The sequence below is a fragment of the Muntiacus reevesi genome, chromosome 20, assembly GCF_963930625.1.
Source record: "Muntiacus reevesi chromosome 20, mMunRee1.1, whole genome shotgun sequence".
Classification (NCBI taxonomy): domain Eukaryota; kingdom Metazoa; phylum Chordata; class Mammalia; order Artiodactyla; family Cervidae; genus Muntiacus; species Muntiacus reevesi.
In genome coordinates, this window is record NC_089268.1 from 11,150,226 (window position 1) to 11,175,600 (window position 25,375).

General features: G+C 41.9%; 1 protein-coding gene across 3 annotated transcripts in view; it reads right to left on the minus strand.

Annotated features, from left to right (window-relative positions):
• The window catches only part of TCP11 (t-complex 11), a 33,274-nt gene extending 19,000 nt beyond the window's left edge, over positions 1-14,274 (minus strand). The window contains exons 1-3 of one of the 3 annotated variants that reach the window (XM_065912455.1): positions 14,265-14,274; positions 6,926-7,063; positions 3,785-3,896 (exon numbers count right to left, since the gene is read on the minus strand). In XM_065912455.1, the coding sequence (XP_065768527.1) occupies positions 3,785-3,896; positions 6,926-7,049 (236 nt within the window). In that variant the 5' untranslated portion in view covers positions 7,050-7,063; positions 14,265-14,274. Of the gene's footprint in view, positions 1-3,784; positions 3,897-6,925; positions 7,064-14,264 lie in introns of those variants that run through there. The other 2 variants (XM_065912452.1, XM_065912456.1) reach the window with 2 other exon arrangements.
• Positions 14,275-25,375: the final 11,101 nt, after the last annotated feature.

Below are 25,375 nucleotides of genomic sequence, written 5' to 3' on the forward strand. Positions count from 1 at the left end.
TAGGTAACATTCTACTTTTGCTTTATTGACTATGCCAAAGCCTTTGTGTGGATCACAATAAACTGTGGGAAATTCTTAGAGATGGGAATACCAGACCACCTGACCTGCCTCTTGAGAAATCTGTGTGTAGGTCAAGAAGCAACAGTTAGAACTGGACATGAAACAACAGACTGGTTCCAAATCGGGAAAGGAGTACATCAAGGCTGTATATTGTCACCCTGCTCATGTAACTTATATGCAGAGTACCTCATGAGAAACGCTACACTGGATGAAGTACAAGCTGGAATCAAGACTGCTGGGAGAAATATCAATAACCTCAGATATGCAGATGACACCACCCTTATGGCAGAAAGTGAAGAAGAACTAAAGAGCTTCTTGATGAAAGTGAAAGAAGACAGTAAAAAAGTTGGCTTAAAACTCAACATTCAGAAAACTAAGGTCATGGCATCTGGTCCCGTCCCTTCATGCAAATAGATGGGGAAACAGTGGAAACAGTGACAGACTTTATTTTGGGGGGCTCCAAAATCACTGCAGATGGTGACTGCAGCCATGAAACGAAAAGATGCTTGCTCCTTGAAAGAAAAGTTATGACCAACCTAGACAGCGTATTAAAAAGCAGAGACATTACTTGGCCAACAAAAGTCCATCTAGTCAAAGCTATGGTTTTTCTAATAGCCATGTATGGATATGAGAGTTGGACTATAAAGAAGGCTGAGCGCCTTTATATGACTATAAAGAAAGAATTGATACTTTTGAACTGTAGTGTTGGAGGTGACACTTGAGAGTCCCTTGGACAGCAAAGAGATCCAACCAGTCCATCCTAAAGGAAATCAGTCCTGAATATTCATTGGAATGACTGATGCTGAAGCTGAAACTCCAATACTGTGGCCACCTGATGCAAAGAACTGACTCATTAGAAAAGACCCTGATGCTGGGAAAGACTGAAGATGGGAGAAGGGGACAACAGAAGATGAGATGGTTGGATGGCATCACCGACTCAATGGACATGAGTTTGAGTATACTACAGGAGCTGGTGATGGACAGGGAAACCTGGTGTGCTGCAGTACATGGGGTCGCAAAGAGTCGGACACGACTGAGCAACTGAACTGAACTGAGGTAACATCATCCTATTAGACCAAAGTAAAGTCAACTGCCAATAAGGAGTGACTTCAAACTTCACTTATTCAGGTTTATGCATTATATCTATTGCCACTGGCCATTTCAAAGTGATTCTGTGTTTCCTCTAATAGTTCGCCAGAGCCTTTATTTTGAGCTTTTTCTTTTTTGGGGGTGCTATTCATTGTGGAGACCTCTTCCTAGGGGACTAATAAAAATGTCTTTGTATGAAGCCTGTGCATTTAGGTAGGTTTTAAAGCTCGGAGGAGTTTCTTTAGAATGCTCTTTTGCATGTAAAGCACACTTCTTCCCTGAAATCTTTATGAGAGAGACAAGTGAGTCACAAACATTCTGTTGAAGAGAAATCTAGTCAGTTGCTTGAAAGAACACAGTCCAAATAAAATAAGGACTGACTAGGTTGAAAAGAAGTGAACTCGTGATTTGAAAGAGTTGCTGCTTTGACAGTATTTAAAGATAAATACTGCAGGGAGAGCTTCAGTTTCTGCTATGTTTACCAACTTTCCTGAGATCTGACATAATGTTGAAGGTATGTTTGGATCTGACACACAGCATGTTCAATGACGGTTGCTCATCTAGCATAAGACACGATGGAGAAACCTTCAGACACAGAGCAGATGGCACCTCTTTCTGTTTTGCAGTGTATCCTGGTGTCATTTTTTGTGAATGTGGTCAGGTAGAGTTGGTTTTGTCATTGAGCTCTGGGGTTTTTTTTGGTTTTTTTTTTTTGGTCTCTTTCGGTGGGGTGGGGATGGGCTAAAGCCACAGGAAGAAAAATGTGATATATGTGTCCAGCATTTTGTGCTTTAGTTTTGTAAGAAGAGTTCAACTAGTTTTGATACCAAGAATAAATGGTGGAAAATGAAAAAAAAAAAAAAAAGAAACCCTTGATTTCAACCTTTTTCCTGATGTAAATTTTGTACTGCCTTACTTGAGACCCCAGCTCTGAACAGTACTATTTCCCTGCTTCATTTCTCCCTCTTTCCTCTACTCATTTTTTTCTCCTCTCCTGACAGCAACAAACATATCTAAGCAGTGAGAGAGATGAGAGAGGATCTGGGCTTTGGTGAAAACCTGTTCCCAGAGAAGCTGTGCTTGGCGTGGCCATCTGTTGGTGAGAGCAGATCAGAGCATGAAAACCAGGGCAGCAACTTGGGGCATAGAACATCTCCTGAAGCTGACAAATAACAAAAGCATTTAAGGAAACTGAATAATCACAAGCTGCCACTGTGTATCTGTCCACTGGTGGGAAATCAGAACTGTTTTAAAATGTAAAAATCTGACACTGAATTTACCCACTGAACTGCCAATAAACTAGCAAGTCATATTAATATTTACAATGGTTCTTATTTATTCCAATGTCAATATAACTAAGAAGAATGAAAAATAAGGCTTGATGGGGGTGGGGGAGCATTGTTTATCAACAGTATTCTGATCCTCATTCACAAATTAAGATGTTTTATGAAGCAGGGTGGGGGTGAGGGGACAGTTGAAAACACCACGATTATAAAAATTAACCTTTTTATCTGTGCCTGTTTAAATCTGTGACCACATTATAGTAGTAGGAGTCAGGTGGTAGGCAACCAATATCCATTAAAAGACTCCAAAGATCTAGATCCCCAGGATTCACACTCTGGTGTAATCCTGTACCCTCAAGTATCGCCTGGATTTGAGGGTTCCTTTTTAGCAAATAAAATGTAGCAGGGGCCATGGACATCTCTGCTGAGGTTAGGTAGCAAAAAGACTGGTTTCTGTCGCAGGCACCGTCTCTCACCCACCTACCCGCTTTCTCATGCTGGGTGAGGGAAGGCAGCTGCCATGTTGTGAGCCGCTCCATGGAGGAGCCCAGGAGGCAAGGAGCTGAGGGCAGTTCAGGCCAACCTCAACAGCCTGACAGAGGCTGTGTCAATGAAGCCATGCCCAGATCTCCGACCCGCAGAAACTGGGAGAGGACACTGTTTTAGCTGCTAAGTTTTGGGGTAATTTATCATGCAGGAATAGACAGTTACTACAGGCTAATTCTTCCACCTCTGTTAGAGAAGATCTGAAATGCACCTCAACTCTTACTATTAAGTGAGGTCCTAAAGTCCCCTGGTGGCTCAGAGGGTAAAGTGTCCCCTGTAATGCGGGAGACCTGGGTTCGATCCCGGGTCAGAAAGAGCCCCTGGAGAAGGAAATGGCAACCCACTCCAGTACTCTTGCTAGAAAATTCCACAGATGGAGGAGCCTGGTAGGCTACAGTTCACAGGATCACAAAGAGTCGCACACGACCAAGCAACTTCACTTCAAAAGTCCCCTCCAGTATTCTTGCCTGGAGAATCCCATGGACAGAGGAGCCTGATGGACTACAGTCCACGGGGTCACAAGGAGTCAGATACAACTAAAGCTCAACTTAACATGCACGCAAAGTGAACATCTCAATAACTGCTTGGGTTTAGTCACTGGTTAAATAACATTTGCTTCATGACCCTCTGGTACTAATAATTATAATTTATTACTCTTCTGTTCAAGTTGTTGAGACCTCTTATGGCTTAGATTCAAACACCGATTGTATTCTTAAACAAAAATGCTTCCAGTCTAGTCAGTAAGGCATTTGTGCTAAATACCCATAGCAGGATGAATAAAATGGGAAAATCAGAAGAACCTGTACCTGCCAGGAGGCAAAACCTTCTCTTCCATGTGGAAATCATGACTCATCCCAATCTCGCTGCTCAGCTTGGAAACATCATTAACTGTATCTCTCAGGCCTGTGACAGAAAGAACATATGTGTACACCTGAAACTCATGTTCTATGTTAATTATATCCCAACTGAAAAAAAAGAAAGTAAGGTGGACACCAGTGAACTCAGACAAGTCTGAATTGCTATTTTATTCAGAGATTCACTGTGAGTAGGCTCCAAATTGAGATTCATCCCAGTGACCTAACACACACTCCTTCAACCATTCTAGCCAATCAATTATGTTTTCTGACCTCAAGGCCGTGTGACAGAGCTTCTTAGCAGCCCAGTGTGGGGATAAGGGAGGACAAAGAAACTATTTTATTAAAAAACAAAACAGAAAATAGAATTGATTAAAAACCTTTCTCTTGGGATTTCCCTGGTGGTCCAGTGGCTAAGACTTCATGCTGCCAAAGTAGGGGGCCCAGGTTCTATCCTTGATCAGTTCCAGCTTAGTTCCACATGCTGGAACTAAGAGCCCACACATGGCAATGAAGATGACTTCTGGGTGGCATACCCCCAAAAATTTAAAGACTAAAAAGAAACTCTTACAAAGTAAAATAATAAAGCAGCAAAGAAGTAATTTGCAAAAATAAACATTTATCTAAGGGTATTATGACTACACTCTCCTCCTCCTGTCTTTGATCAATGTTAAATTCTCCACACAGAAGTACTGAATGGTGTCAATTCTACTTGGTCTTCTAAAGTAGTTTCTAGAATTTAGGATTTCACAGACTAGTAAATTTCCAAAATGACTTTGAGCAAGGGACAAAAACTTGCTAACTTTTTGTTTTGTCAAGTATGGACAGTATGAAAACAGAAAAAAAAAAAAAAAGAAAGAAACCACTCTGCCACCACCAAAACCATTATTTCATAAAAGAAAAATAGTTTAACCTCCAAAAAAGCAGGAAGGGTCAGAATAAAGACTAGTCCTTAAAATGAATCAACTTTAGCTTTAGGAAAAACTCATTATAGTATCTTTATTTCATTCCACTAAATCTTGCTAGGAATTTTGTGACAAACCAGCACTAGCATTTGGGAACCACTGTTCTTAGTACAGACCTAGTTGATAGCATTCCCATATAATAGGCATACATGGCAGTTATAATTACTTGGTATATAAGAGAGTCATACACAATAAATCATCTTCTCATGATCTTTCAATAAAGCTTCATAATTTGTTCACAGAAAAGTATTTGGCTCCAAGATGTAGAGGGGATATACAAACACTAAGATCAACCATTAGTTGATAACTGTTGAAATTGGGCGGTGACTAAATGGGGGTTCATTATTCCAGTCTCTGTATATGTTTGTTTTCTATAAGTAAAAAGGTTTAAAAATGTAAAAAGTAAAAGTAAAATTATCTCAGAAAAAAAGGTTTCATAGAAGAATGCCTCTGTTCTTAGAAGATACATGAAGTACTTAAAGTCATGACCCTATAACTTCAAGAAAAGATACCTACATATAAGAACAGAAAAAAAAAAAAAAACAATATGGCAGAATATTAACAATGTGGGCATTCATTGTTTTTTTCCAACAGAATTGAAATATTTCAAAATAAAAAGTTAAGGATAAAAGTTGACTGTAAAATTTATCAAAAAGCCACAGATGGCATTTCTGTTAAGGCAAACATAAAGGTGAATTTAACCTTGGGTGACAGGAAGGTTCCTTTATTTCATCAGCCTCTTTAAAGTCTTTAGTTTCAGGCAAAATGGCAAAATACAGTCAAATATGCAAACAGACTTGCTGCTAATTCACCAAACACAAAATCAGAACTAAGAAAATCTTCAGAGGGAGATTGAGCTGCTTGTAGCAGTTTATTGAAGCACCGAGGCACAGTTTATTGAAGCACACAGAAACACTTCCCAGCTTCAACAAATCAGAGTTCAGAACCTGCTTCTACAACACTGGTCTGTTGTCCAAAGTACCATAGCAGTATGCAACTGTTACAGCTGCAAAATTCAGGAACGGGGAGGGCTCAAAGAGAAATTAGACATAAAAAGTAACTAAACAGATTTTTAAAATCCAAATCCCAAGGACAAAAACATTTTCAAAATAACTCGGTAAGTGACTTAACCAAGTCACCCTAATATATCAAATTTCAAAAATTTTTTAAAAAGAGGAATTTGGTTATTCAGGTTAGAGCTGTCTTGTCTATGGATTCATTTAAATAACCTCCTCAAGAACTTAAATAGCCTAAACTGTTTCTACCAAAAAAGTGACTTGCCACCCCACATCATGTTCTTATCTATTGAAAAGTACCTATGCCAAGGGAGGATTCCAAAGCACCCAATTTGCTGCTTTTGCTTAACCAGCAGCGACCCCTTGTGGCTACAAGAGAAAGAAATGGGACTGAATTTGAAGAATTTAACTCAGGTGGTTAAGGCACGTGGGCAGGCCTTCCAATTGAGGACTAAATTATCTGGTGATTATTATAAAAGAAATGCTGGATGCATCCCAGTGAGATCAGACCTAAAGAGTGAAAGAGACTTTGTGCCCCAACGGCAACGTGAAAGAACACTGCACTATTGTTGCTGTTAAGTGTGGAGTCAGATTCTTTGCCACCCCATGGACACCAGGCTTCCCCGTCCTTCACTATCTCCTGGAGTTTGCGCAGACTCATGTCCATTGAGTCGGTGATGCTATCCGTCTTATCCTGTCACCCTCATCTCCTCATGCCCTCTAAAAGGGTGAGGCCAGAGCAGCATTGCTAATGCAGTCCAGCAAGCACAAAGAGAACACACGGCCCCTCTAGGATCATTCCGGGTCTTTAAACTCTACCCCAGGTGTCTGCCATGTTCCCCCTACGAAATCAAAATAACAGAACACAAACAGGGCTCTGAACTGAGCCTCAATCTCGTCAGATTCAGGAAATCGCTCCTGGGTCACGTCTTTTCTCTAGGACCCAAAACTCTCTGCATATCTTCGTTCGGTTCAATAGGGTGCCTCTGGCCTGAAAGGAAGAGGCTGGGGTTGGAGAAGGTAAGGAAAGAGGGTGCGAGAGCAGTGTGGCGCTTCCCACCCGACCCTCACTGAGCACACGCCGAGGGCCGAGGCCAGGGGGCTGGACCTACGGGAAGGGGGGTCCTTGAGGCTGCCCTTGTCTTCCCGGGTCGGTCCTGAGCTTTCGGGCTTACAGGATCTGCTCTCCGCGTCGCCAGGGTCCTTCCCGGGCATGTTTTCCTCCACGTCCGTCATCCTGCTGATGGAATCTAGGTGGAGAAGTAAACGGGGGCGCTGTGGGCGGCGGGGAAGAGGGCGTTCCAACTGCCGCGGGGGTGGAGGAGTCTGGGGCCCGGCCCGCCGCGGACCCCACTGAGGGAGCTGGGCGGGCAGCTTCAGGGAGGAATGAGGGCAGAAGGGCCCAGAGGAAGGGGAACCCGAGAAGTGAGCGCTGCCTCCACAAGCGGGACACTGCGGCCAGAGCGGGGCGGCCTTCCCCGCCCGAAGCGCTGGCCCCGGGCTCCGGCCAGGGCTCAGGCAACTCCTGGGCCCTCACCTCTCCCCCAGGCCCGCGGCCACTCGGGCGTCGGCGGGGCGGAGGCCCTCCGCTAAGCGCGGGCCGTACCACCGCGGAGGGGCGGCGGGGGCCGGCGGCATGCAGGGCCGAGAGGCAGCGTGCAGGCAGGAGGGCCAAGCCCGGGCTCACCCCCCGCGCCCGCGTCAGGGTGGCACAGGCCGGGATGTGAGCACAAAACCCCGCCCGTCTCCGGGGCAACGGGGCAGGGCACGTGCCGCCACCCTCTGGCCTCGAGGGATCGAGGCCTCCGGTGACCTGGCCCGTCCCTGCCGGGCATTTCCCGCCCTCCGCGAAAAAAAGCACCTGGAACGACTGAGGAAGGGAGGCACACCGTTGTTTCTTCAGCCCGTTCAGAAAGCTTGAGAAACACCGGTCCACAGCCAGGCAGGTGGTTTCCTTAGCCCTGGGCCCCTTGCGAGAGGAGCGCCTTTCTCCCATCCTCCAGGTGTGGGAGCTGAGAACCCTGTCGGGTGCTGGTCAGAGAAGGCGTGGGGACTTGGAGGGCGGTGTCCTGGGGCTCATGTGGGTCCTGGGGTCGGATCCCCGAGCTCCAGGGCACATCGCCGGCTTTTCTGGGTTCCCGCTGCCCCTGAAGTGATGTGAGGACCTGAGGTGACCCCCTCCCCCTCTTCTCCAGTTCCGTATACTTTGGGGGGCGGGGATGAAAAGGAAATTTTCCACTCCACATGCTCCCATCATTCTTTATTACTCTGACTTGATTTCTTACCACAAAAGCTTACTTTGAAAATAAATAAATAAAACAAAAGATGAAAGTATTGACTGTAAGAAACCGAGTTCTCATTATAACCCTTGCCTTGTTAGTGTGGAATGTGGATTTTTCTTGCACAACTCCTACATTTTGAAGGGGAAAATTATGAAGAGATCCAAGAACATTTCTGCTTAAGAAAATCCACTTCGCTCTGAGGCCCAGGCAGAAAGGGGGGGAATGGCCTGGCAAAGTTACTGTTTAGCCAGGGTATCTCAAACCAGTACATACTAAACCTGCCCCTTCCTCCTCATCACCTTTTCCTGGTATTTCCCTCAGGGATGTCAGCTGTGAAGCAGGCTGGCCTACTCCCCAAAGCCTAGAGAAGTGGGAGGAAGTTGCATGATTTCAGCCAAGTTCAATGAAAATATTCATTATTACAGGGAGATATGTAGGTTAGGTTGTTGATTTCTTTTTTTTTTTTTTCCCCCAGAATAATGTTTGTTTATTTCTGGGAGAAAGTTTTCAGAATGACACCAGTTTGTTTTCCCACAAAAATGGTATTGCCATGAAACTCTCCCTAGTGATGCCTGAAATTACTGTACTTGAGCAGTTCATTTACATATATCACACAGCCCCTTTTAAGTATCCTCTTCTTACCCAAGCTATCGGGAAGGGGCAGTAGGAGGAAATAGCAGTGGGGGAGCACATGGATGGGGAAGGAGACCCACCAGAAGAGAAGGAAAGGATGGAGGCAGGAGAGAATGACAGAATTGCAGTTTTCTCAGGGTCAGCGTGGGGACAGCATTTCATGATCTTATCTTGAATAGTTATCAGAACCAACTAGGCAAAAGTTAGAAGTTGAGGAGAATAGAAAGATGATGTGAGAGATAAACTCTCCTTCCCTTTGGGGTCTTAGTTAATAATAACTGATTTTTGTTTAATGATCTACAAAATGCTTTTACATTGCAAATCCATACGCTCTGCACATAATTTTATCTGTTCAGTAGGCAAGGCAGGTGTTATATTGGACCATTTAATAGATGAGCAAACTGCGAATCAGAGAGATTTCAGGGCATTTCCCAAAGTCACACAGCAAGCAAGGTCTTGATTCTTGATCATATATTTTTTAATAATTCATGCCACCTGACTCTGGCTGAGAAGCTGTATAAACAAGAAAATACAACTAATATGTAGTGGTATGGTAGGTCCCAGAATGGAGTACATAGAAGATTTGTTACTGGAGGTCAGAAAAAGGGTGAGAGAGCTTCCAGATGTTGGGATCAGTTCAAACCCAGCCATGAGCCAGAACCCTAAGCAAGATCGTGTAACCAATTTGGTCTTTAGAAATGGGTTTCTTGTTCAGCCTGGCTCCCCCTCAACCTCAGGACCCCTCTTTAAACTCTCATAATGGGTGAAAATGGATTTTCCATATATGTCCGTCCTTTGGTGGGAATGCCCCTCCCGAGTAACTCAACACCTTTACCCTATTAAAGTGCACATATTTCAAAAGACCCATAAGGCAAGTATTTCTCACCAACCCAAGGACAGAAGTAAAAGCCCTGTTTCCTCTCACGCTGCAGTGTGCCCAAAGCTGTCCACCCCAGAGGTGCCGTTTTAAACTAAGATGTCATATGTTTGTTTTAACACTATTTGCTCTATTTGCTGTTAGCAAATCTTTGAGTAGAATTCTTGTTTAAAGAGGAAGGGCTTCCTATACTTACTGGCACACCTTTGTACCCATATGGTTGCAGATACCCCAGCTTGAGAAGTAGCCTAAGGGAATTTCAGGCCAGCAGCTAGAATCTTCCTACTTCTCAACCACTTCCCCACATATGTGTGCTTTAACACAAGCCCAAGAGTATGACCTATTCTCATTCATTAAATATGATCCTGGGTACGCTGGATATAAAAGAGCAAATTATACAGAAAGTTGATCCTACCACAAAGACATTCTGAAAGAGGGGTGGTATAGAGAAGGATGTCCGTAAGAAGTAGAGGACCACATAATTTAAGAGGAATCCTGAATATTGGATTTGCTAGCTAAAACAAAATAACAAAAACAAAACACGCCTCATTTTACAAAGAAGCATCTTAGGCTCAGTGAGGTTAAATGACTCGTCTAAGGTCACCACCAGTTTACAGAAAATTTAGGAGTAGAACCCATATCACAGTCTGTTTATTCCATAATATATAGAGCTAAGTAAGAGTAAAAGCTAATATGGTAAATAAATATTTACATTTCCTAAAGAAAAATGTAAATGATAGGCCATGGAATGGAAATAGTAAGGGGTGATGTTAACTAGAGGCCCAGACTGCAAGTAGCATGGAGCATAGTAGAAGATAAACAGTCAACTAAAGTGGTAGGGACACGTAAATACAGGGTGGGACGTTTAAATGGAACCATTTGGAGTCATGTAAACTGGGATCGACTTCATTATAGCCTCCCTTATGGTACAGAACCGCACGTCAAAACTATTTGCTTTAGTCTCTTGACAAATGTGTTTTCTTTGCAGAACCCAGGAGGAGTGTGAGAAGGGTCGAGGTGATCTGGGGCGAGTCTGGGCAAGGCCCTTAGAAGCTCACATGGCAGTGTGATGGATGGGAACTCATCACAGATCTTTTCAGGGAAGGGGTTCCAAGAGAAGACAAAGCAGCCATGCTGGGGATCTCCTTCTCCAGTCCTGCTCCTCCCTGCACCAGGCTCCTTGCACACACCGCCCCTCCCTCTGTTCACCCTGCCCACTCCCTCTCATTCCTCAGGTCTAGCTCACAAGGCATAACTCCCTCAGAGAACCCCCCATGGCCCTCCGTTAGTTTCTTCTTTTTTTTTTAATGTGGTAAAAGTCACATAATAGAAAACATATTTAACCATATTTATGTGAAGAAAGCTGAGCACCGAAGAATTGATTCTTTTGAACTGTGGTGTTGGAGAAGACTCTTGAGAGTCCCTTGGACTGCAAGGAGATCCTAAAGGAGATCAGTCCTGGGTGTTCATTGGAAGGACTGATGTTGAAGCTGAAACTCCAATACTTGGCCACCTGATGCGAAGAGCTGACTCATTTGAAAAGACCCTGATGATGGGAGGGATTGGGGGCAGGAGGAGAAGGGGATGACAGAGGATGAGATGGTTGGATGGCATCACCAACTTGATGGACATGAGTTTGAGTAAACTCTGGGAGTTGCTGATGGACAGGGAGGCCTGGTGTGCTGCGGTCCATGGGGTTGCAAAGAGTCAGACACGACTGAGCGACTGAACTGAACTGATGTGTACAGTACAGAGGTACTAGGCACGTTCGCACTGTCGTGCAACCCTCACCATCATCCATCACCCGTATTTCTCACCTTCCTAAACTGGAACTCTGTCACCATTAAATACTAAGTCCCCATTCCCCCTCACCACCCCCTCGCCCCTGGCATCTATGTATGGACCTTCTGCCTCTATGAATTTGACTATTCTAAGTATCTCATATAAGTTGAATCAAACAGCATTTGTCAGCATCTACTGTATACTGGAATGCATTTTTAAGGTTAACTTAATAATTGTCTTGCAAAGAGACATTTGTATATGTCAATATATATGTGCATATATGTCTGCAAACAGACGTGTATATATGTCAAACTCTGTTAGCTTCTGTCAACACCTATTCCTTTTTCTGCATAGCAGTCACTGCAGTTTGTCCTTACACAGTTGCGCGTGATGAACCCTGATGGATTGTCTAACTCCACCGGGAGACTTTGAGTTCTCTGAGAGCAGGAACTGTATGCACTTCACTCACATAGTCGGTATCCCGCCAATAACTGTCAGATGAACACACAGGCACAAACAGGGGAGGCAGTGGTGCTGGGGGGTCAGGCAGAGTGTCTCCCCGGGCCCAGTGGGTTTGTTAACGGTGCCCATCTTTTTCTTTTTGTCTCACCGACATGTTTCCCCTTTTTCTGTGTCTCCTCTGTCTTCAGGGTCCTGTGACTCTTTTAAACCAGCAAAGGCAACATCAGAGAGAAGAGGGAGGACATTTAGGGTCCTGTGTCGGGGTGGGGGGTGTCCCCCTGAACCGGGAGGTGGCAGCAGGGGGCACTGGCACCTTGGGAGTAACTTCCAGAGGCAGGCTTCTCTCTCTCCCTAGAGTAAGCCAGGGTCAGCAGCAGCCCAAAGCCACAAAAACTGACTTTCAAAGTCCTCCTAAGAGCTGCATCTTTCGACTCCCCCAAACAATCGTGCCTTGTGCCCCAGGACACGGCGCGAGTTCCACACTTAAAGCAGTTTCCACAGAACCGCATTCAGTTGGTTTTAAACTCTGGGGAAAGCTGGCAGCCTCTTTGTGGGTTTTTTTTAAAAACTAGTTAGAGGGACAATTAAACCTTTATGGGCCCCAGAATGTACCTATGCAGACATAAATAAGGATCATTCTTCGTCACCGGAGAGAATCCACTTTCTGGCAACAGATATATTTTTCTGCCATCGCAGGACAGGGTTGAGCTCACGTCTGAGGGCCTTTGTGATTAGGGCAGGTGATGGGGGTCAGCGTGAGCAGAGTTAGAACGTGGACCCTAAGTTCTCAAAATGGACACATCGTGGGCCTCGGGCTTAGCTGGTCTGAAATAAATCACAAACTCCCAAAGCCTTCCCAGAAAGCTGCCAGGAGTTTAGGCCAAGAACACTCATCTTGCTTCCTCCTTGTGTTACTTTGGGCCAAAAAACGGTCCATTTGTCAAAGAGTCCTGACTTCTTTATTTCCACTCTTACAACACAATACAATGCATTCACATATTTACAGTGCAATGTCCTTGAAGGGTTGGGATGATTTTTTTTTTAATCTAATAATATCATTAAATGCACCAGGGGGCTCTCTCCTTAAAGGAACCTTTGAGGAAAACTCTTTTGTTAAGTGAATCAGTCTTTTGTAAAGCAAATCATCAGCCACCAACTTGTTCTCCAAATCTGAGATTTCACATAAGAGATTTTCTTAAACCAGACCATCTTTAGATGGTGGCCTGTGCATTTTCTCTTATTTTTCTGACTTTGCTAAAGACAAGCTCTTCCTGAATAGATGTTATTGGACCGGGATGAAGGAATCTCAAACACTTGAGAAATAAATCAGTTTCAATCATTCCCGTCATCCATAATTCTTTAGAACCGCCAGCCTAAAGCAAAGTATAATGATCTCCCGACAAAGAATCCAGCTGCAGATTTGAAGGCCAGTCTATTTGAAGTCAGTTTCAAAAGAACTGCAGAAAACAAGGTTTTGCTTTTTTTTTTTTTTAAGTTATTGTCATGGGGGTTTTTGTGTGTGTGGTGAAATACATAGCATAATATTTATTATTTTAAGCATTTGTTATGTGTACAATTCAGTGGCATCAAATAATCCACAACATCCACAATGTTGTGTAACCTTCACCATTACCTCCCCAAACTTTCAACATCCCCAACAAAAACTCTATACGCACTAAACAGTAACTTCTCCTCTCCTCCAAAACCCTCTCCCTCAGGTCATGGTAGTCTGTATCCTACTTTTGTCTCTAGGAACAGAGAACAGTTTTAAACTTCAGTTTTACTTCAGTTCGTGTTTTCTTCCCATGGCCGGCCGGGAGAACAGGGAAACCATGGCCATTCTCTTTGTCACCTTGGGGACTCTTCCCAGCACTGCCTCCCCCCTCGCTGTTCCTCCACCGACAGTGTCTACTAGAGGAAGCCAGAGCTCGTTTGAACGGTTTAAACTTGCAAAGGGGCTGCAGCCCCCTGTGGGAACAAAAAGAGGTCACTGGGTCTGAGTCTCTGTTACAAGCTCAGGAATGGCAAGAATTTTCTGACTTCAATAGTCTGAGGAAGTAGACGGCTGTTTCGGTGTCTGAAGCCTGCTTGGAGCCTGCGTGCGGCCCACGTTCAGTGCCTATCAGCTACAGAGTTAGTACCTGAGATCCCTCAGACCTCAGGCTCAGAAAGATGGAAATACAAGAAGAGCCGCGGAGAGCTCCCTCGGACACCCTCAAATTCCATGCCATGAAATTTCTCAAATTGAAAAACACTGGCTAAACCACTCATAACCCCTGCAGACCCTAATCTCTTGTATCCATCTGTCACAGACAGAGGCACACTCAGAATGACCGACATCCGTCAATTTGGGTGCTCCTTTGCTCACGAAGCTTGGAAATTCTCAAAGGGGTGAGCCTCCTTACCTCTGCCCACCGCCACCCCCACCTCCTGCCCTTCCCCAGCGCACAGCTCAGGATAACAGGAGACTTGGTTTATGCAATCTGATTTTAATTGTTTCAAGAACTACACAGAGCCTTGCCTCACCAAGCCTGGGACTGTGAGCCTGCCAGGGGTCCTTGGGACAACTGGGAGAAGTGGTTCCATGGCCACAGAGAACAGTGAGCGACCGGGAGGTGGAAGGGGAGTCCCCACAAAAGCAGGTGGCCTTCTGCCGCCCACATGCTGGTGACCCTGGGCAGGTCACTTCACAGCTCTGGCCTCATTTCTTGGAAGTTGAGTGGAAGCGCCCACCAGTTATGAGAGTTTGCAGCAAGTGGAAGAGAAGCAAGGCTTTCTGATAGCTCGGATTCTTGAAACAGGAAATAAGACTCTTTGTTTCCCATAGGTGCTGATATTAATGAAAAGATGGACTGCAGAGAGGCAGAGGAGGAAATCTGGGGAAAGGAGGAAGTCGATGGTATATTTTAGATTTACGGACAGGTTGAGAATGAATCTTGGTGAGAAAATATTCAGCAGGCAGGTGGAAATAAGCGGGCAGAATTAAGGAGAGAGATTGAGACTGATAACAAGAATGGTGTCAGAGGGCTTTCCTGGTGGCTCAGTGGCGGAGAATCCACACAGATGCACAGCTATCATTCTCACAACACTCTCATGACAAAGATGTTGCTTTTACACCCATTTAATAGATGAGAATTTAAGTATCTTGCTCAGGGTCACACAGTGAATAAGTAGTAAGGCAGGGACTTGAACCCAGGAAGTCTGACCTCAGAACCTTTAATCAGTCTTTTTTAATCACCTCCGGAAAAGTGGAGGTATTGAAGCACACAAGAAAAGTGGTGCAGATGGAGGATAGAATCTTGACAAATGCCTGTAAGTGTAAGAATGCCTATTCTTCATCAGCTGGGACCTAAAATCAGATTCTGAGAAGATGAAGGTGTGGGTCAAAAACAACCCAAGTGGGACTTCCCTGGTGGTCCTGTGGTTAAGACTCTGCTCCCAATGCAGGGAGCCCCAGTTCAATGCCTGGTCAAGGAGCTAGACCCCACATGCCTTGACTAAGAGTTCTTGGGCTACAACTAAAGATCCCACATGCCGCAACAAAGACCTGGTGCAGCAAAAAACAAAAAACAAACAACCCAGGTGTACCTAGCAATGTGGTGAATTAGAGCGGCTCTGCACTTGTAAATAATAATTCTGAGCACTATGTGCCAGGCACTCTTCTAACGGGTGTCACATACATTATCACTTAGTCCTCTCACAAATCCTACAAAGAAGGTGGTACAGTGCCCATTCTACAGGAATGGAAACTGAGGCTCCAAGAGCTTAAGGGACTTATCCAGCTAGTAAATACTGGAGACAGAAACTCAAAGCCAAGCTGTGTGTGCAGGCAGCTGGCTCTAGAGTTGCCTCCCCAAAGCAGTCTTTCCCAACTGCCCCTCAACAATCAGGCAGTGAAACCTCTGAATAGTTCTGATATGTTTTGTATAAGGTGACTCCCTTGAAACAGTTTATAGTTGAAACCAGTATTTGAAGTCAATGCTTCCAGAAGTTACCAAAGGGTCATCAGCTGCCTTGAACCAATGTTGAGATTTACTAAGTGAATATTCGAGTTAATACAACCCAACTGGAATGAAGCATTGCCTCTTATTTCTACTCTCTGAAACACCTCCAGTTCATTCATGGGCTTCCCTGGTGGTTCAGACAATAAAGAATCTGCCTGCAATGCAGGAAACCTCAGTCAGATCCCTGGGTAAGGAAGATCTCCTGGAGACAGGAATGGTAATCCACTTCAATATTTTTGCCTGGAGAATTTCATGGACAGAGGAGCCTGGTATGCTACAGTGCATGGGGTCACAAAGAGTCAAACAGGACTGAGTGACTAACACTTTCACTTTCATTCCTATGGCATCCAATTCCATGGAGAAGCCTGATTGATCTAATGGGAAATCCCACCTCCATTAAAGTGATTGGTTCAGAGGGAGCACATGACATGAATCAGATTAAATAGGGAGCAAGGAGACATTGGCCAGAGGTTTCTTGCCAAGTTTCCCATCAGTCTGTTTCATCACACTCCCTTTGGGAAGAGAGCGTCTCTCTCCTGGATTTTGACTTTGTCTTCCCAGGGTAGGAGAGCGGGAACTGTCCCTGATGGCCATCTTAATGACAGCCTCACTGCTGCACAGTCAGTCTCCGGGTACCCCTGTAACCCAGTCTGCTGCCTGATTCCCAAGCATCAAGTCAATACATTCCTTCTCCTTTATGCCCGTTCGACTTGGAGTGCTTGCAGCCCCGAACTCCCACTGGAATACAAGCAGCATGAAGGCACAAACCATGTCTGTCTGCTTCTCTACTGTGTCCCGAACCCTGACTATATAGAATTAAGTAGGGAGAGAAAACTCATTAGAGCTGAGTGAGAGAAACATGAACCTAATAAAGACGCAGAGGATAATATAGCTGGCAAGCACTTCTAAAATCATCTGATCCAAGTCTTCTCTCTGTTCTTCTCTATGGTGAGAAAAGCAAGAGTTGCTGTGTTAGAAAGGTTAACAGTTGTCCCTCTGATTAGGACAGGAACACTCTAGCACCCGTAGTGAGGATCTTCAGTCTCCGTGAGGCAACCACACTGGAGGGGCTCTGATGTCTCACTCAGTCCAATTTGGAGAACTAGACCAGGAAGGGATAGGCTCCCAGGCTAAGCAAAACTTCATCATCAGTTGATGATAGAAATGGGAACTTGGTAGGAAAAAAGCAAAAAGAAAAAAAAGCCCCAAACAAATGAAAACAAAAACTCACAAATTTTTATATTAAGAATTTTTCAAGTACAAAATACCTTCGAGTATAATAGTTGGTTGATGTTAAATGCTGGCTGTTTTTCATGAGTAAATTAAAGGAAATACATGGTTATAACTCTACAGGACTTCAATGTGGAGCACTCTGTCTGCAGAGCACCCTCTTTGTATGTAGGGCTGAATCTACCCACAGCTTCCTTTGCTGGAGACACAACTCTAAAAATCCAAAATAACAAGATGAGAGCCATGAAGCATTGGTGGACTTCCTAACTCCCTTCCATCGCATTCCAGAATTCTTGTCTATATTTTTTACATAATATTTTGTTTCATTTAAAATCAACTTTACTGAGGTATCATTTCCGTGAATGAAATTCACCAATTTTAAGCATACATTTTGATAAGCTTTGATATATATGCCAGGGAACCACCACCACAGTTAAATAGAATACTTCCCTCACATCCAAAAGTTTACTTGTGCAACTCTGCAGTCAATATCCATCTCCTTATCCCAGGAGAGGCCCCAGGCCACCATGGATCTGCTTTCTGTCACTATAGCTTAATTTTACTTGTTCTAAAACTTCATATAAATGGAATTATACAATATATAGTTGTATTAGTTGTCTAAGGCTGCCATAAAAATATTACATACTAGGAGGCTATTAAAACAACAGAAATTTATTTTCTCATAGTTCTAGAGGCTGGAAGATCAAGGTATTAACAGGCTTGGTTTCTCCCAAACCCTCTCTGACATTCAGATAACCTCCTTCTCTGTGTCCTGACATGGCCTTTCTCTCTGTGGATGCATCTCCTGCGTCTCCTCTTCTTTTTACAAGGACACCAGTCCTATTGGATTAGGGCCCCACCACCATTATGACCTCATTTAACCTTAATTGCCTCTTTAAAGGCCCAGTCTCCAAATAAAGTTACATTGGTTAGGGCTTCAACATATGAATTTGGGGACACAATTCAGTCTGTAATAGTGGTCTTTTGTATTTAACTTCTATGACTCAGCACAATGTCAGTGTGAGTCATCAACATCTGTGGCATTTATCAGTAGTTTTTTCCTTTTTATTGCAGAGTATTAGTGCATTCTATGAATATACTACAGTTTGTTTATCCATGTATCTGTTGGTGGATATTTGGGTTATTTCTAGCTTTTGACTTTATGAACAAAACTCCTATAAACATTCTAGTGTGTCTTTTTGTGGACATATGTTTTAATTTCTCTTGGGTAAATAGCTAGGAGTGAATTGCTGTACAATATGGTATGTTTAATTTTATAAGAAGCTGTCAAATATTTCTCCAACGTGGTTGTCTGATTTTACATTTTCACCAACAGTTTATGAAGTTTCAGTTGTTCCACATACTCACCAACACTTGATGTTGTCAGTCTTTTTCCTTTTTCTATAAGCCATTCCAGTAAGGGTGTAGTGGTTTCTCACTGTGGTTTTACATCTCCTTGATGACTAATAACATTAAGCATCTTTCTTGTGCTATTTGTTATTCAGATGCCTCCTCTGGTGAAATGTCAATTCAAATCTCTTGCTAATTTTAAAAACTGGGTTGTTTTCTTACTGCTGAGTTGTAAGAGTTCTTTACATACTCTGAATACAGCTCCTTTATCAGTTATATGCTTTACAGATATTTTTATCCCACTCTGTGACTTTCATTCTCTTAATAGTGTCTTTCATATAGTAGAAAATTTTCATTTTCCTTAAGTCTAGTCTCTTATTTCTTTCTGGGTCATGCTTTTGCTATCATGTTACCTTTTTAAATACATTATTTTTGGTTGCACTGGGTCTTTATTGTTGCACACAGGCTTTCTCTAGTTGCAGCAAGCAGGGGCTGCTCTTCATTGATGTGCACCAGCTTCTCATTGCAGAGGCTTCCCTTGTTGCAGATCACAGGCTCTAGGCAGACAGGCTCAGTGGTTGTGGCACATGAGCTTAGTTGCTCCACAGAATGTGGACTCTTCCCAGACCAAGGATCAAACCTGTGTCCCCTGCATTGGCAGAAGGATACTTAACCACTGTACCACCAAGAAAGTCCCTGTCATGTTGTTTAGAATAAAGAGTCTTACTTCTTCCTTTCCAACATGGATGCCTATTTTTTTTTTTCTTGCCTTATTGCATCGGCTAAAACCTTTAGTACAGTGTTGACTAGAGTGGTGAGAGCAAGAAATACTTCTGCTTTATTGACTACACCAAACCCTTTGACTGTGTGGATCACAACAAACTGTGGAAAATTCTTAAAGAGATGGAAATACCAGAACACCTTACCTGCCTCCTGAGAAATCTGTATGCAGGTCAAGAAGCGACAGTTAGAACATGACATGGAACAACAGACTGGTTCCAAATTGGGAAAGGAGTACGTCAAGGCTGTATATTGTCACCCTGATTATTTAACTTATACACAGAGTACATCATGGAAAATGCCAGGCTAGATGAAACACAAGCTGGAATCAAGATGGCTGGGAAAAATATCAATAACCTCAGATATGCAGATGACATCATCCTTATGGCAGAAAGTGAAGAAGAACTAAAGAGCCTCTTGATGCAAGTAAAAGAGGAGAGTGAAAAAGCTGGTTTAAAACTCAACATTCAGAAAACTAAGATCATGGCATTCGGTCCCATCTCTTCATGACAAAGAGATGGGAAACAGTTGAAACAGTAGCAGACTTTACTCTTGGGGGCTCCAAAATCACTGCAGATGGTGGCCGTAGCCATGAAATTAAAAGACGCTTACTCCTTGGGAGAAAAGTTATGACCAACCTAGACAACATATTAAAAGGCAGAGACATTACTCTGTCAACAAAGGTCCGTCTAGTCAAGGCTATGGTTTTTCCAATAGTCATGTATGGGTGTGAGAGTTGGACTATAAGGAAAGTTGAGCACCGAAGAATTGATGCTTTTGAACTATGGTGTTGGAGAAGACTCTTAAGAGTCCCTTAGACTGCAAGGAGATCCAACTAGTCCATCCTAAAGGAGATCAGTCCTGAATATTCACTGGAAGGACTGATGCTGAAGCTGAAGTTCCAATACTTTGGCCACCTGATGGGAAGAACTGACTCATTGAAAAAGACTCTGATGCCAGGAAAGATCGAAGGCAGGAGGAGAAGGGGATGACAGAGGATAAGATGGTTAGATGGCATCACTGACTCAATGGACATGAGTTTGAGCAAGCTCCGGGAGATGGACAGGGAAGCCTGGCAGTCCATGAGGTCCATGGGGTTGCAAAAGACATGACTGAGCAACTGAACTGCGAGGGAAAGCATTCAGTTTCACCATTAAGTATGATATCAGCTGTAGTTTTTTCACAGATGTTCTTTATCTTGGTTGAGGAATCTCCTTTCTACTACTATTTTGCTTAGAGTTTTTAATGAGGAATAGATGTTGTATTTTTGTCAAAATTATTTGCTGCATCCATTAAGATGATCCTATGGCTTTTCTTTCTTTCTTTATTAATAACATGAATTATATTGACTTTCTAAAGTTAAGTCAATCTTGTTTTTCTGGAGTGAATCTCACTTGGTCGTGATGTATTTTCTCTACATGTTGATTTTATTTACTAAAATTTTGTTTGGATGTTTTGTATCTACATTCATAAGGAATATTAGTCTGTAGTTTTATTTTCTTATAAATTTTTGTCTGATTTTAGTATCAGGATAATACTGGCCTCAGAATGAGTTGTAAAATTTTTCTCCTCTTCAGTTTTCTGAGTTTGTATATAATTGGTATTTTTTTTCCTCCTTTAAATATTTGCAGAATTGTCCAATGAAGCTAGTTAGGCTTGGAGATTTCTTTGGGGGAAGGTTTTAAGCTACAAACCCAATTTCTTTAATAGATACTGGGTTTTTCAGGTTACCTATTCTTACTGAGTTTTGATAGTTCACCTGACGATTTCTTTCTGTTACATATAAGTTGTCTAATTTATTCTTTATTGTTGCCATTGGCAAAATTGTTCATAATATTCTTATTATCTTTTTTACCTGTAAAATCTGTAGTGAGATCACCACTGTCATTACTGATATCAATAATTTGTATGCTCTTTTTTCCAGATCTACATGGTTAAAGGTTTATCAAGATTATTGATCTTCCTTTTGCCTTCATTGATTTTCTTCATTGTTTTGCTGTATTGTTTCATTTATTTCTGCTCTGATCTTTATTACTTCCTTTCTTCTGCTTATTATGAGTTTCAATTGCTCTTCTTTTTCTAGGTCCTCAAGGTGGAAGCTGAGACTTTTGATCTGAGACCTTTCAAGTACTAAATTAGTAGCAGCCAACAAATTTTGATATGTTGAGTTTTTTTCATTCCATTCAAAATACATTCTAGTTTCCCTTTTGTATTTTTTATTTGACCTATGGTGATTTGGTGCATGTTATCTAGTTTCCAAATATCTGGAGATTTCCCAAGAGTCTTTCTGTTATTGACTTCTAATTGTATTGTGATGGGATAGCATATTTTATTATGACTTGAATCTTTTCAGATATACTGAGACTTATATAGTCCAGAATATGGCCTATTTTGGTAAATGTTCCTTGTACATTTGAAAAGAATGTAAACATTCTGCTGTTGTTGGATGGAATATTCTATAAATGTCAATTAGATCAAGTTGATTGATGATGTTAGTCTTCTGTACCCTTGATTATTGTCTACCTACTTGTATATCAATTAATGATTCCTTTTATAACTGTGACTTGTCTATTTCTCCTTGCAGTTCTATTGTTTTTTGAGTCATATATTTTGAAGCTCTGTTATTAGGTACATAAACTTGACTTCATTTATTTATTCTTCCATTTATTTATGTATTTGGCTGCTCCAGGTCTTAGTTGTGGCATGCAGAATCTAGTTCCCTGACCAAGAACTGAACGTGGGCCCCCTGCATTGGGAGTGTGGAGTCTTAGCCACTGGACCACCAGGGAAGTCCCTAGGTGAATAGACTTTTAGAATTAAGTCATCTTGATGAATTGGCCACTTAATGATTATAAAACGATCTTCTTTATTCCTGACAACATTCTTTGCCCTGAAATTTACTTTGACATTAATATAGCCACTACATGTTTCTTTGTTTGTTTCATAACTATTTTTAATCTAATAATATATCATAGACATCTTTCCAAAGCATAGACACTTTTAAGATACAATTGACATATAACATTATATTAGTTTCGGGCATATGACATTTTAATTTAATATATGGCAGTAGTAGTAAAGAATATACCTGCCAATGTAGGAGACGTAAGAGATGCCAGTTCAACCCCTTGGTTGGGAAGATTCCCTGGAGGAGGGCATGGCAACCCACTTCAGTATTCTTGCCTGGAAAATCCCATGGACAGAGGAATCTGGTGGGCTATGGTCCATAGCATCGCAAATAGTTGGACATGACTGAAGTGACTTAGCATGCACATGCATTTATGGCAAAATTATCACCACAACAAGGCTAGTTAACATCCATTACCACACATAGTTTAAATTTTCTTTCTTGTGACGATAACTTTTAAGATCTACTCTCTTATCAACTTTCAAATATACAATGCAGTATTATTGATTATGCATATCACACCCCCAGGTTCATCTCTCTTTTGACTAGTGTTAGCATGATATATCTTTTTGAACTTTTTTATTTTGACATATCTGTGTTTTTATATTTAAAGTGCATTTCTTATGATGTGGAGAATAGGGAACCCTTCTACCCTGTTGGTGTACAGCCACTGTGGAAAACACTATGGAGGTTCCTCAGAAAACTAAAAATTGAATTACCATCCAACTGAGCAATCCCACTCCTGGGTGTATATCCAGACAAAACTATTATTCAAAAAGATACATGTACCTCTATGTTCATAGCAGCATTATTCATAGTAGCCAAGACATGGAAGCAACCTAAATATCCACTGACAGATGACTGGATAAAAAAGATGTGTACATATATGTAAGGAATACTATTCAGCCATAAAAAGAGTGAAACAATGTCATTTGCAGCAACATGAATGCAACTAGAGATGACAATACTAAGTGAAGTATGTCAGACAGAGAAAGACAAATACCACATGCTATCACTTATATGTGGAATCTAAAATATGACACAAATGAACCTATCTATGAAACAGAAATAGAGTCATGGATATAGAGAACAGACTGGTGGTTGCCAAGGGGAAGGGTATTGAGGGAAGGATGGAGTGGGAATTTGGGGTTAGCAGATATAAGCTTTTATATATAGAGTGGATAACAAGGTGCTACTGTATAGAACAGAGAACTATATTAAATATCCTATGATAAACCGTAATAGAAAAGAATATAAAAAATAAGAAATCTATATATGTATAACTGAAAAAATAGCTAAAGTGTATTTCTTATAAGCACCATATAATTTGGTCTTGCGTTTTTATCCAGCCTAACAATCTCTGCCTTCTAATTAGAGCATTTAGACCATTTACTTTTTTTCATTTTTAACCTCAAAGAAATATGTGAATATTTTTGTTTGGTTTGGTTTTAATTGTGATAAAATAAACACAACATAAAAATCACCATCTTAACCATTTTAAGTATACAGTTTAGTAGTGTTAAGTATATTCACATTGTTGTACAAATAATCTTTAGGAGTTTTTCATCTTGCAAAACTGAAACCCTATACCTATAAACAGTAACTTCTTGTCCCCCTCCCCAGTTCCTGGTAACAATCATTCTACTTTCCGTTTCAATGAGTTTGGCTATTCTAGTTACCTCATGTAAATGAAATTATACAGTACAGACTACTTACTTTTAATGGGATTATTGATATTGTTAAGTTTAAGTCTACCATTTTGCTATGTGTTTTACAGTTGTTTCATTTCTTTTTTGTTCCTTTTTTCTCTTTTTGTTTTTTTGGATTTTTTTTTTAAGTTTTTATTGAATTTGCTACAACATTGCTTCTGTTGATTCTGAGACATGTGGGATCTCAGCTCCCTAATCAGGGATCAAATCTGTGCCCCTTATATTGAAAAGCGAAGTCATAACCACTGGACCACCAAGGAAATCCCATGGATTAAGTATTCTTTATGATTCCATTTTATTTCCTTTGTTGGCTTGATAGCTGTAAATTTTTGTTTTATTTTAGTGGTTGCTTTGAGGTTTATGGTATATATATCTTAACACAGTCTGCCTTTAGTTGATATTATACCACTTCATATGTAGTATAAGAAACCTACTATGGAATATGTCCATTTCTCCTCTCTTGGCCTTTAAGCTTTTACTATCACTTTTTACTTATACATGTGAAATAAACTACACAATACATCATAATTTTTGTTGTTGTTGTTTAAGCAGTTATCTTTGAAGGATATATACTTGGTTAAAAAACAAACAAACATGTATTTAAGACTTCCCTAGTGGTCCAGTGGTAAAGAGTCCACTTGTCAATACTGGGGACACAGGTTCAACTCTTTTTCCAGGAAGATTCTCCATGCCCCGAGGCAGCTAAGCCCATCCATCAAAACTACTGAGCCCATGTGCCACAACCACTGAAACCCACACACCCTAGAGCCCGTGCTCTGCAACAAAAGAAGCCACTGCAATGAGAAGCCTTCACACAGCAGCTAGAGAGTAGTCTCCACTCGCCACAACTACAGAAACCCCACGTGTAGCAACAAAGACCCAGTGCAGCCAAAAATAGTCACTGAATAAAAAAATTGTTTTTAAAGTCTGGGCTTCTCCAAGGGCTTCAAGTCCTGTGTGCCCTCCCCCACCCTCTCACCACCCCCCTCAAAAAAACATGTATTTACCCATGTGGTTACCTTTTTTAGTGCTTTTCATTCTTTGGGTAGATTCATATTTCCACCTGGTATTATTTCCTTCGGCCTGAAGGACTTCCTTTAACATTTCTGAGTTCTCTTCTGCTGGTGAAAAATTCCTTCAGTTTTTGTATGTCTGAAAAGATCTGTATAGTATCTCCATTTCTGAAGACATTTTTTCTGGGTATAGCGTTTAGATTGACAGTTTTGTTTTCTTTTAGGACTTAAAATATTTTGCTCTACCATCTTCTCACTTGCAGTGTTTCCAGTGAGAAATCTGCAGCTATCCTTATATTTGTTTCTCTCTCTATATATATTTTTTTTTCCTCCAGCTGCTTCAAAGATGTCCTCTTTATCACAGGTTTTGAGCATTTGGGTCATACAGGCATTGGTGTAGTTCTCTTTCGTGTTTCTTGTACATGAGGCTCATTGAACTTCTTGGATCTGCGAGTTTACAGTTTTCATCAAATTTAGAAAAATTTTGGCCATCACTTTTTCAAATAAATTTTCTGTCCTCCAACCTCTTTTT